Here is a 14,012-nt window from a genome sequence, read left to right as displayed (position 1 = left end):
TAATGAAAATGTATGTTTATCTTTCATGAAAATGTGGTCTAATTTGCTTTTCATTTGACGTCAGTAAGGCAGCCCACATTTCAAAGAATGGGGTTCTGGCAGCGTTTCAGGAACTCAATTATATTCAGGAAGTCAATTATCAACTGATAAAATCAAGAAGCACCCTGCTTTTTTTCCTCACTGAACATGCTTTCACTCAGAAATATCTCATATCTCAGCAGTAAAATGAGTTGCAAATATTGACTTTGATCAACTAATGAGGCCGATTTTAGCACAAGTGTTATGAAATACACTTTAAAGCTGAACTACAGTATGTGGTCAAAAATACTTTTTTGTTGTCACTTCCTCAAACAGAATGTCAGCAAATGTAGTCATTATTTTCAAAGGGGTCATGGCATGCTTTTTTTTATTTATGTGTCTGTTGAGGTTCATTTATAATTTTAGTAAGTTTTATGCGCATGATCACCCATATGTATGCAAAACATAATTTTTTTTCCACTTCATTCTGAGCCTCTGTCAGAAGCAAAGTTTTGTGTCAACATCTCTTTTTGCAGTAAGAAAGCCTGAAACTTTTTATACTACAACGACTAATGTATGTCAAAAGAATTTAGCAATTTGATTTTATGACAATAAGCAATTGGATGAATATATAGATATTTTTTTCACTTTCCTGTGTCACTAGTCCTTTCTACCTGAATGACCATACTTTAGCTAAGAAACATTCATTCTGCAAGTATGCAGACTTGAAATGCTTGGCCAACACATTACAACAACACTTACTCTTTTAAAAATAAAAGTTCAAGAAAAGGGTTTACGCAACAATACCACAGAAGAGCCCTTTTCGGTTCTCATAAAAGAACCTCAATACTCATGATGAAAGAGATCCTTCTAATGTTTGTGGCATTAAAGCAGATGTGCAGTTATGCAAATACACTTTAAATACACTTTTTTTTTTCTTTTTCAAAGTGAGATTTTTCCCCTGTACTGAGCCAAAAATCTCTTTACCGTTTTATTCCTAACTATATTCTTAAGTCTTTTACAGAAGATTTGTTTCATATATGAATTGCTTGATTTTATAAATTTTATTTCTAAAAAAAAATAAATAAATAAAAAAGTGGGGAAAAAATATTCACATTTATTTTCTGGCTGTTGACTGTATGGAGTGATAAAAAAGAGAAATCTAAAAACTTTTGACTGTAATATGTCAACAAAATGAAACGAATTTTGAACCTGACTTCATCCAATTTTATATATATATATATATATATATATATATATATATATATATATCTATATATATCTATATATATATATTGTTCTAAAATGTATGCAAATTAGTGTATATTTAATTAGATAATGCCTCAGTTGCATATTTAAACATAATGTCAGAAAACATGTAATACAAAAAAAAATTAATTTCTTAATCCATCAACTGGGTAAATATGGTGATATCTTTTGTTGTTGTTGTTGTTGTTTTTTTATTTATTTATTTATTTATTCATTTTTTTACCTTATTCACCTTGGGTGTCTCACCTTAATTTTTTTTTTTTTTTTTTTTTGTAAATTAAACAAACATTATTAAAATATGTTTTACAAGAAAATAGCATTTTTTATTTTATTTATTTATTATTTTATTTTATTTTATTTAACCTTTTTTTTGCTTGTCTTACCTGAAACACAAGTCACATTTATTTGATGTATTATTTGCAATTTCTTTGAACTATTTTCACATAGAAATTGTTAGTAAATTTTACAAATAGTTACAAAGTAAATCCTGCACCAACATTCTCTTCAAACTATTTCCCTGTAACTGGCTTTCAAGACAAACGCGATGATGGAAGAAGGTACTTCAGCACTCCAAAATATTTGCAATGCATTTTGAATTATGATCGGACACATTTCAGAATGCGATATAAACAAATTTCAGCTAGTATAGCTGGAATATACTTACTATTTATACTCTTGTCTCCAGGAGAGGCTGTGACAAGAGTCTCAAAACTGAAATGCATTTCAGAGCCACGGAAAGTGGTGCATTGCTGCAGTTGGAGGAAGGGGGAGGAATGGGACACTGTTGCTAGGAAACACTTGTAGCATCATTGCACACTCTCCTTGCCAGTTCAAACAAACTTGAGTGAAATGCCATGTGACCCCCTTCACAGGCTTCATCCAACATCTTCATGCTGCATTTGCACAAATGTTTATCAAGGTAGGCTCTTGAGTCGAGTTACTGTCTCTCTCAGACGGGTTAATCTGGGTTAACTAAAGTGCCGTCTCTCTTCAGCACCCCCTGGTTGACTCCATAACCCCCTTCCAATTTAATCGCTGGATGCATATTGATTTTAGAGCACAACATTCTGCAATAAACACATGTGCAGTCAAAGCCCACGCACCATAAAGACATTAAACTGTGCAGCAGAGGTGTCTCGTCTGTATTAAAATTCAGTTTGTGCAGCATCAAAAGCCCCTAGAGTCCAACAGAAAGACAATATCTATACACCTAAAGCAAATCATTCCCAGAACCCCCTGCAGCAATTATTCTCCTCTTTAAACACACACACACACATTCTCTGAAGAAGAAAATATACTGACGAAGGACAGAAAGTAGTGGAAGGTTATTTGAAAGTTGATGCTAATGATGATGTGACGTATATATTGTGTAACAGCGTGCAATACTTTGAACGAGACCTTATATATGCAAAATTATGACTGGAAGCTCATTACCTTCACTAAATGGATCAGACATAACACCAGAGATTTATTTTAAGGGAATAACCAATACATTTCATGCCTGTTATGTGTTTGGTTAAACCAGGGGCATAGAATAGGGATACTAGGGACATGTCCAATATCCAGCGACTACCAAATTGTGCCTAGCAATAATTTTGATCAAACAATTAAATATATATAAATATATATGTTTTTTGCAATTTCAGACGCATCTGACATATGTCATATCTTTGATATTACCTATTACTGCACATTCAAGGACGCACATTTAATACACACATTGCTGGCTGCAGTTCAAATAACGGCCAGCGGCGTCGCTATTAACAAGAATTTCTGTATTTTGACCTCGTTAACAGATGAACAGAATTGACTGAAATAAAATATAAATTATTTTATTTTAGCTAGTTGCCAAAGCAACATTTCTCACAGCTGTGTAGTTTAGTTTTGTAGTAAAACAACTACAAAAAAAATAATTAAATTTAAATAATTAATTATTTCAACTATATAGACATATTTAAAAAAAAATGTTAAAAACAACAAAATTACAAAAATATATATATGTGTATATATATATATATATATATATATATATATATATATATATATATATATATGTATGTATGTATGTATGTATGTATATATATATATATATATATATATATATATATATATTATATATATATATAAAACTAATTAAAAATATTAATAAAAAACATAATAGTATCTCAATCGTACTAAAAAAGTGTCCTTAACCAACATTTGTATATATATTAGGGATGTCAGTTTAATGCATTAACTTTAATTAGTTATGAAAAAAGAGCACGATTAAATTATTTTAATGCAGTTAACGCACTGGCCCCACCCCCAATTGTACCTCATCTTAAACATGAAAAGATATTGGGGCAACTTCATAAATGCAATTATACCCTAAAAATCAAGATATTGGGGCAAAAACGCTCCTGTAAGAGTTTTGTCTCATATCAGATGATAAGCAATATCACAGAGCTGTTTGGCCCGAATAGCACGAGTGCAAATGTGTAAATTTTACACAACAGTTCAGTAAATAAGAAGTTAATTTGTGTTATATTTTAAACTCAGTATTGTCTGTTTTTGCTCAGTTTTGCCAACAAAAATATTACCTAAAGCCACAGCAGAACTAGTGTGTGTCTGTGAGCAACACGGCATTCTTTAGTTTCTGAATGAACCTGTGTTTTGAACGAATCATGTGAACCACTAAATCAAAGACCCATTCATAAAGAAAGCTGTTTACTACCTGAATGAATCAGCCGTTTGAACGAATGGAAAAAATGAATGACTCATAAATACATTTAAAGCCACCGTTGTAGCCTAAACCTTTATGTGTAATAAATGTTATATTAAATCAGATAAAGTATTTCTTTCTAAAGCTACTATTTGTAATGTCTACTTAATACCTTCTCATTTAACACAAGAATTGCATTAAATAATCTTTTGTGTGTATTTTCACAGTCAAATGTGTAATAATTGTCAAATTATTAATTTGATTAATTAAACGACACATCATGTAATTAATTAGACGTTACATTTTAAGTTAAAATATCTCCCTCATATTTAAATTTCTTTTCTAAAAGTGGTTCTCTCATATGAAGCAAAAGGAAATGTCTTTACAGGCCAGTATCAACACTGGCAAAGAGAGGCTCATCTTGTGACATAAGCTGATGTTTGCCTCTGCTGACACAGGGCTCATTCTGCTCTGCTCTGACTTCTACACTACAGGGTTAGCACTACTTTATTTATAAAATGTGTGTTTATTTGTAAATATTCAGTAGAAATACTGATTCCATATTTTGCAATGTCATATTCAGTATAACTATTCCTGTTTTTTTAGACGTTTGATCTCAAAAGATGCTGCTGAAGTTCTCCATGACTTTCCTTTTCCTGGCATGTTGTAAGTAGACGGACTCTCAAGGCATCTGCAGTTGCATTGTGATTTAGAAACTAATTTAATTTAGAGTTTGGCTTACTTCAACCAATGACACTTTTAACAGTTTACATTCAAATTGTATTTATGTTTTTTTTTTTTTTTTTTTTTACTTTACAAATGCCTTTTATGTATTGATTTTATGTCCAGGAAAAAGAGTATGTATGGCCAACTTATTTTCCTAACATGCAGTGGTGTTTTTATAACACTTCTAGAAATTTTATGATTGATACTTACTTCCTATGCAAATATTCCCACTTATCAGAACAGTGCAATTTACACTGAGGACTTAAAATAGAATCCGCAACAAAAATGCACTTTTCATTCAAAGGGTGGAAAACTGGCATGCATGCATACTAAATAATGCTATATACTGCAATAATAAAACACATTTCTGTCATGCCTCTAAAATGTAATTTCCGTTAAAGAAAGCATGCTATCCATTAATACATCAATTTAAATTTTGAGCTAATATGGAAAGTGATATGGAAATAAATATTGTCATGATTTTTCAAAAAAAGCTTACAGAATTCATCTGACATGCATGTACTGTATGTCCATTGTTGGATTTAACTTTAAATGATTAAGTGATAAACTAGAAGAGTTTATAAAAATAGGGCCCAATGTACTGTGTGATTTTCTGTATTGATTTTTCACACATGCTTTAGCTGAATCTTGATTACACAATGCATTGTGTTGTGTTTCAGCATGAATGCACAATGTTTAGGCAGAAGTTACCAGTACTTTTTCCATTTTTCTAAAGATATTAGTCTTGAAGTGTAGTGAAAAGTGTGTTTAAATAATTAAAGAAACATATTAAGTCCTAAATGACCAAAAAGAGGACCATAATGACCCAACAGCATATATAGCAAAGCACTCTGTGATGTATATGTGTTCGTACTGATTTATTCTTGTGAGTGGATACATTTTATTGGTATCAAATGAATCTAAAGGCTGACTGAGGAAGTAATGCAGCAATAACGCTGTGATTAATGAGTCTTTCCACTTACTGACTTTCATAATTACACACATGCTGTTGAACAAGACCAAGAATAGATGTGTGTTATGGATCATTAGACAAAAGATTATTGCAATTTGTCTTTAACATTTTTCAAATCCAAACCTCTTGTAAAGAACACAACAATATTTACGATGTATTGCAGAAATAAATTCTAAGCAAGCTGATCGTTGGTTAGTCAGTCATATGTTATTTTGTATAAAAATGCATTACTTTGTTTGTTCAATGAGGCACAAAAGAAGGTCATTTGAAGAATGTCTATGCTGTCCTTTTCTATGCAATAAAAGCCTACAAGCTCCAAAACAAACAAGACGCACTATTTAAATGAGATTTCAGAGTTGTTGTGGAGGGGGAGAAGGCTACAAAATGCTTATAAAACAACTTTTTTTTATTTTTTTATTTTTTTTGAGCCAAAAAAGAAAGTCTGAGATAGCATGACTATTATGCAGATTTCGTTGAAAATGTTAGAAAATTGGTCTCTCAGAGGCGCTAATACAAAAGCAAAGCTCATTTCAGTCTGAAAAACTGCCAGAACACAGTGTGGCTTTGAATGCCAAGTTTACAGACTGCCAATTCATTATTTTCATGCCTGGAGAAAAGAAATTAACGACTAATCTTGCCAGAAGACAATCAAAATTCGACCCAAATTATAGCTGTATATTTTTATGTTAAGTCATGTTTACAGATTGTATTGCATCTTACAGAAATGTGGTTTAAGATTTATAACCATGCATTTATTGTACTTTATAAAACAGACAGTTCCAGTCCTGAATGCTGATTAGTCAATAGAAGGTTCCAACTGTGCTACAATACAGAGTCATATAGACTCAACCAGCGGGGTTCAACAGTAAAATCCCATTCACTTTTTTTTTTTTTCCATTGAAACAGATTTTTAATTATTATGTATAAAACCTTTCAAGACAGATCCACCATGAGCTCTGATGTTGTTAAGTGATAGTATATGCTTCTCAGAAATCATATAACACCCACAATCCTGAAGGCAGTGTCAGCAGTCGCAGAAGTCACTGTTACCACGGAAACAAAAACTACAGCGAAAGAGTTCAGCAGTGATCGCCCACTTCCACGAAGCATTGCTAATAACTGTTCCCTACAGCAGGGGTTTCAAACCATTCCTGAAGCATAGACAGCACTGTACAGTAACCTCCAAAACTGCAATATTTGCACTGATATTCACATTAATGTATGTATTTTACAGTAAACTGCAAATTTAAACTTAAAATCATTAACTTAAAATCAGTATTTTTATTAAACATACTTTTCACCTCACTTCAAGACAAATATCTGTAGAAAAATGGAAAAGGTTCAGTCTTTTTGGTCATTTAGGACTTAATATGTTTCTTTAATTATTTAAACACTTTTCACTACACTTCCATATCTAATATCTGTAGAAAAATGGAAAAGGTACTGGTAACTTCTGCCTTAACATTGTGCATTAATGATAAAACACAACACAATGCAATGTGTAATCAAGATTCAGCTAAAGCATGTGTGAAAAATCACACACAGAAAATCACTCAGTACATTGGGCCCTATTTTTATGAACTCTTCTAGTTTATCACTTATTTTAATGTTAAATCTATTGAGCTCAGCAACATTAAAAAGGCATGGATATCCACAGAGGACTACAGCGGTGAATGGTCAGAGAATCCTCTCCATGGAAAAGAAAAATGTCCCTAGGTTACGTATGTAGCCATTGTTGCCAGAGAGAACGAGACGCTGTGTTGAAATGCTATGGGAATGCATTCAGTGTGACCACACTCTGAATCATGTGTGTAATCAGTCCAATGGAGTGGCAAGATGTTACGTTACGCAGCAACCAGGAAGATTAAAAGCATGCGCGGTGGAGACAGCGGCAGCTTCTGGTAAAAGAAGGAAGCGCTCGCAGGGATGCTGGAAGTCTGGCAATGAGACACAGCATCTTCAGGAACTGAAGCAGCGTCGAAACACTGTGTGAACGAGAATGCCCTGTCTTGCAAATCCCCTGCCTAGTGTGGAAGAGTACAGCTAAGGTGAGAGAACAGAGGAGCCAGGAGTGGCATGAACATCAAGGTTGTAAAACCTCATAAACATAAGTGGCGTGGACCAGCCCATGGCATTACAGATGTTGAGAATGGGGACCCCCGACAGAAAGGCCTTGGAGGCTGCCATGCCCCTAGTAGAGTGAGCCTAGACCCCTAAGGAAGAGGGAAGATCAGAAAGAGAAAGAAAAATGGCATCCGTAATCCACCTGCTGAGGGTCTGCTTAGTAGCAGGGAGACCCCACTTAGAAGTTGGTCTGACTTCCTCCACTGGGCAGCTCTGGGAACATATGCATCCAGTGCTCACACTGGACACATATAGTTAAGCTTTTGCTGGTCTGGGCCGCCATGTAGACCTGCAAGGTGGAGCGGTTTAGCCCTGCAGAGAACCGGTCCTGCAAGAACTCCAGCACAGAACCAGCTGGGCAGTTATCTGGGTCGAGCTGGCGGCTGCCGCACCTAAAAGTGAACAGGATCCACTTAAAGGCATACAGTTTCCTCGTTGAGGGAGCTCTGGACTGGAGGATGGTCTTATCAACCTCAGTTGAGAGACTGGAAGCTATGAGCTGTTCCCCCTCAGGGGCCACACCCTCAGTTTTCACAACTCCGGGCAGGGATGAAAGATGGTGCCCCTGCCTGAGAGAGGAGGTCCCTCCTGACGGAAATCTCCCATGGAGAGCCATAGAGAAGGGTTATCAGGTCCGAGAACCATACTCGGCCCGGCCAGAACAGGGCAACTAACAGAAGATGGACCCTGAACTACTGGAAGCAGAGCAATTGGTGGAAAGACATACAGATAAAGCCTCGAGGCTGAGGTGCCTAGGGATGTGTCCTTCTCTCAAGGAGAGGAGTTTCCCTTGGGCCCACAGGAGATGCTGGTGTGCCAGCCTGTAAAGGGGGCACGAGCGGAGACCATGGTGGCCCCTTAGGTCCGGGAGAAAGTGTTTCATTGTTTAAAACACAGCCAGCATCTCCAGGCAGTTGATGTGCCTTGTGAGATGGCGGCCGCTCCACAGACCCCGGGCTGAGTGGCCACTCGTGACAGATCTACCCTTTCACAACATCCAGCCAGAAGAAGAACACTCTCCAGGAGGAAGGCCCTGTCCACTGTCCAAATCTACAATCAAGAGAAGACTTCACAAGAGGAAATACAGAGGCTATACCACAAGCTGCAAACAAGGCCAAATTAGACTTTGCCAAAAAACATAAAAAAAGCCAGACCACTTCTGGAAAAGCATTATTTTGGATGACCGAAGTTAAGATCAACCTTTACCAGAATGATGGGAAGAAAAAAGTCTGGAGAAGGCTTGGAACAGCTCATGATCAAAGCATACAGCATCATCTGTGAAACATGGAGCAGTGTGATGATGAGCATGGCTTCAGTGGCACTGTGATACTGGTGTTTAGTGATGATGAGACAGAAGATGAACTCAGGAGTGTGTAGAGATATACTCTCTGCCCAGATTCAGTCAGATGCAAAGCAAAGCTGATTGGACTGCGCTTCATAGTACAAATGAACAATGACCCAAAACATACAGCAAAAGCAACCCAGTATTCTACAATGTCTGAGTCAATCTCCTGATCTGAACCCGACTGAGCAGCTTTTCACTTGCTGAAGACAAACTAAAGACAGAAAGACCCACAAACAGACAATAACTGAAGTCAGCTGCAGAAAAGGCCTGACAAAGCATCACAAAAGAGAAAACCCAGTTTCTGGTGATGTCCATCAGTTCCAGACTTAAGGCAGTTGTTGCCTGCAAAGGATTCTCATCAAAATATTTAAAATGAACACTTTATTTATGATTATATGTATTTGTCCAATTACATTTGAGCTCCTGAAAATGGGGGGACTGTGTATAAAAATATTTGTAATTCTTAAGCATGTTACTGTATGTTACTTCAACCCCCTGAATTAAATCTTAAAGTCTGCACTACAATTTAATCTTGATTGTTTCATTTTAATTCTATTCTGGTGGCATAAAGAGACGAAATTATGAAAATTGTGTCAGTGTCCAAATGTATATGGACCTAACTGTATATTATTTTACAGTATAACACAGTTTTATTTTAAATACTTATAAAGAATGTATCCTCAATGCTTCTTGCAGTGTTTCTCGTGGGTATTTGCTTTGAAAATGACAAGAAAACAATAAAAAGGAAAGCTCAGGCGGAGGAAACGAACATCGCCCAGCCTGCTAAGAGACTTACCGTGATTGGAAAAGGCAGAGAGATCTTAAACTGGTCAAGAGGAGCCAAGCCAAGAACCGACATGGGCTGCACCAGCATGGGAGGTATCTGTCAGAGTAATATCTACATCTGTCAGGGCAGATACCTGAAGGATAAATGTCGGGGAGAGAAATCATGCCAGTGTTGTATGCCAGGTCTGATTTAGCACTTTCTGACTAGATGCAATGTTCAATGTTTTCTTTTAACTAAATGTGACAGACTAACTCCTGTGGCCTTTTTCAGCTGCAGCGTGGAGTGCTCTGTGTGCTGGAAGTCATCATAACAGAGTGCGAGCTTGTGACAGCTACGGCTGTGGTGGCTTTAATTCCAGGAGGTATTTCAGAAACAGCCATCATGCATTACATCTAAAAAAATAAATTAATAAATAAATAAAAAAAACTAAATACCACAAATTACAAAGCATATCTTGGGATAACTGGTGACTTTGAACTTAAACTCTTAAAAATAAAGGTGCTTCACGATGCCGTAAAAGAACCTTTTTATCTAAATGGTTCCATAAAGAACCTTTAACATCTTAAGAATCTTTCTGTTTCAGATTTTAAAAAGATAAGAAAGAGATTGTTCTTTAAATAACCTTTGACTGAATGCTTCTTTGTGGAACCAAAAATGGTTCTTCTATGGCATCGCTTTCAAAGCACCTTTATTTTTGAGAGTGTATTTTATTACATAGCAATCGTTTACGTAATGAGGTATGAGAAGTTGTGCTATGTATATTGTAAAAATTAATCACAACTAAAGGTCGTTAGGTAGTACATGCCATGGATATACATAAACAACACAAACATAAGTGCATTATTGCTTTTATAAAACAATCACTACCTATTTTAAAATATATAATTATAGAGTTTCTTCAGCTATGGATACTTTTGGTCCTGTAGACATTTCGGTAACACTTTATTTTAAGGTGTCCTTGTTACACGTTACATGTACTTACTATTATAATAACAATTAATTATGCATATTTGCATGCAAGTAACCCTAAGCCAAACCCTAATCTTAACCCTAACCATATAGAAAGTACATAGTTAATTAATATAACTCAGTACTTAAATGTATAACTACACTGTTACAAGGACACCTTAACATTTCCAGGTGAATTCTCTTATGATAAAGTATCCAGACTGAGCTGAAGCATCAGCGAGGTGCAGCCGGGGTGATGATGGACCCTGGTGGAGCTGAAAGGATGGAGAACCACAGTAAAGCTGAGAGATCTGAGAGCCAAGGTGGAGTCAGGGCGACTAAACTCGTCTTGGAGAGCTGACAGAACTGGAGGACGGGGGGCTAGGGTGCTAGGGTGAACCAGGGAGTCCATCATGCTGGGCAGCAAAAGCGAAGGAAGAGGGACTAGGGTTCTGGGTTGAATCCAAGAGTGCTGACACATGACAAATGTAATGTAATATATATATGGGGCAAGATTTTCCATTGTGGTGGCAATGAAGTCACAACAGAGGGACATGATAGACCAGTTTTTGCATCATATGCCTGTTATTATTTTGTGTATTTTAGTGCAGCTGAAATGCTCTGATAACCGATCAGAAGCCAGGAACAGAACATTTTTATATTTGTTTTATAAAAGCAATAAGGCACTCAAGGTCATGCTAAATTGTCAACAGAGTCACAAATACAAAGTTCTGGCATGAAACTCTAGATGGCGCTGTCCAATAGATCTAACTCACTATGACATGATGACATCATTATCACATGGCACAGCTGATTGGTTCTCTCCTGTATCGGTAGCCAATGAGCTCGCTGCTCAACATTCAAACATTCACGATAGCTGCTCGCATCTCAGCTTGTCTAACAGACATTTCTTGCTGGATGAAGGACCATCACCTTCAACTCAATCTTGCCAAGACAGAACTGTTTGTGGTTCCAGCAAACCCATCGTTTCATCACAATTTCACCATCAAGTTAGGCACATCAACCATAACTCCTTCAAAAACAGCCAGAAACCTTGGAGTTATGATTGATGAATAGCTAACTTTCTCAGACCACATTGCTAAAACTGTCCGGTCCTGCAGATTTGCTTGATTCAACATCAAGAAGATCAGGCCATTTCTTTCGTAACATGCTGCACAGCTCCTTGTTCAAGCTCTTGTTCTGTCCAGGCTGGACTATCACTGTCACTTTATTGTTCATCCCAAAGAAGCACAAAGTCACTTTCACAGACTTTTACATTAACTGTTCCCTTCTGCTGGAATGACCTGCCCAACTCAATCCCAACAGCTGAGTCCTTACCATCTTCAAGAATCAGCTGAAAACACATCTCTACCATCTTTATTTGACCCTCTAACTTTAGCACTCTCTATTCTAATTCTATTCTTTAAAAGAAACTTGCCCCTTTTAGACTTGCACGCTATTCATTTACTAACTGCTTGTTTTTCTAAAAAAAAAAAAAATATTAATTATATATATATAGAGAGAGAGAGAGAGAGAGAGAGAGAAACACACTAGCTTCTCTAGTCTTTTTGTATTGTATCTGTTTTCTTTTTATCTATTATACAAACAACAAAAGCAAAACAAAAAAAAGAAAGAAAAAGGCTAACAGTAGCCTGCTCTATTCTTTTTCTATTTCATCTGTTTTCTTTTTATTTATTATAGAATTTAAAAAAATAAATAAACCATTGCTATGTGGTATTTTGAGAAATGTCTCAGTGTTTTTGTCCATAGAATAGAAGTCAAAGGTCACCAAAAAAAAAAAAAAAACATTTGGTTACCAACATTCTTCAAAATATATACTGTACATAACTGATGATGGCATTTGGTCATTTTTGGGTGGACTATCCCATTTAGAGTTAACAGCACTTTTTATTGGTAGCTATATTCACAGTATTTTTATACAGTATTTAATTTTCACAGATTTAATTGCTCAAAACTGTTTTTCTTTTTTAATTAATTTATGATTTATTTTTAAAGAATTTTTTTATAAAGTTAAAATATGTGCTCATATTGCCGTCAAAGTGCAGAGACAACTATAAGTAACCATTCATAATTTTATTTCCATGAAAAGTGTAAACACTTCGCTCCTGTGGAGCTATCAAAACATTTCTCTGCTTGTTCAAGCGTTTTCCAGAACAGTAACTTTCTCTTGCTTTGCCTTTGCTTTTCTTGAGCCGCATTATTTACCTTGTGTCCTCAGTGATGGAGGGAGCCACAGGGGAATGGATATTGTGTGTGGTGATTATGGCATCGTCAATGCTCCTTTTTCGGGAAACCTGGGCGGTCCTGTTGGGAGGGCAGTGGGAGACTCTGTTCAGTATGATGGTGTCAAACTCTATAACAAAGGTATATGCTACTGTCCTTGTCAATAAAATAACCATGCATCAAGGAACATATTTCATTACATTAGATTTTTAATGACTTGACACATGCCTTTTAAACTAGTATTGATCTAGACATACTTCTTTGTCCTTGACCCATAGTTATTTATTTATCTTTCCTCAGTGCACTGTGTGAAGATCTTCAGCATCCGTCCGTATGTTTACTTTGGCTCTGTAGTTCAGGGAGAGGCCATGGGTTACGTGTTACCCCTACAGGAGCGTTTCTCAGGCATCACCTCACACCTGGAGCTTCAGATGTGTGACGGCTCTGATCCCTCGCCCTTCATATGAGACGTCTTCATGCATTTAATCAGGGTTTAAATCAGTGCATTCAATCAGTTAAACCAATTCTTAATGCTTTCATTAGGACTTACAGTGCATGGCATTAAAACTTCATTTAAATAACATGACAAACTGACTGTTTTTACAAGCAATAAAATAATATATACTGTATGTAATCCTTTCATGAAGTATTTATTTAATGAAAATAAAGTACCACAAGATGGCAGCATGAATCTACAGAACAATAAAGAAATAACAATAAAATATATTATTATTATTATCTTGAGATTTACTCCTTTGTATGATGTGAAACTAGACATCTCAGACTATGAACTGCAAATAGAATTTAAATTATTTATAGTAGTTTCAATGAGAAGACATCAAGACATTTGTGTTTTGGCATCCATGTTTGCTATTAA

At 35.9% G+C, this 14,012-nt stretch overlaps 1 protein-coding gene across 1 annotated transcript; it reads left to right on the top strand.

Moving 5' to 3' along the window:
• The first annotated feature begins 4,594 nt into the window (after positions 1 to 4,594).
• LOC109082008 (leukocyte cell-derived chemotaxin-2-like) lies at positions 4,595 to 13,737 on the top strand. Its single transcript, XM_042748289.1, has 5 exons — positions 4,595 to 4,654; positions 9,853 to 10,125; positions 10,214 to 10,304; positions 13,131 to 13,276; positions 13,436 to 13,737. The coding sequence occupies exons 1-5, from the start codon at positions 4,612 to 4,614 to the stop codon at positions 13,600 to 13,602; spliced, it is 720 nt and encodes a 239-aa protein (XP_042604223.1). The 5' UTR covers positions 4,595 to 4,611; the 3' UTR covers positions 13,603 to 13,737.
• Positions 13,738 to 14,012: the final 275 nt, after the last annotated feature.

This window comes from Cyprinus carpio, chromosome B21 (assembly GCF_018340385.1).
Source record: "Cyprinus carpio isolate SPL01 chromosome B21, ASM1834038v1, whole genome shotgun sequence".
Classification (NCBI taxonomy): domain Eukaryota; kingdom Metazoa; phylum Chordata; class Actinopteri; order Cypriniformes; family Cyprinidae; genus Cyprinus; species Cyprinus carpio.
The sequence above is the reverse complement of the archived record's forward strand: the minus strand, read 5'-3'. Positions and strand labels throughout refer to the sequence as shown.

Bases quoted from the DNA above. Each gene is read 5' to 3' on its own strand.
- LOC109082008 (XM_042748289.1), top strand. From the start codon at position 4,612: ATGCTGCTGAAGTTCTCCATGACTTTCCTTTTCCTGGCATGTT. The intron at 10,305-13,130 runs GTATTTCAGAAA...TTGTGTCCTCAG, and splicing joins GGTGGCTTTAATTCCAGGAG to TGATGGAGGGAGCCACAGGG. The intron at 13,277-13,435 runs GTATATGCTACT...ATCTTTCCTCAG, and splicing joins TGTCAAACTCTATAACAAAG to TGCACTGTGTGAAGATCTTC.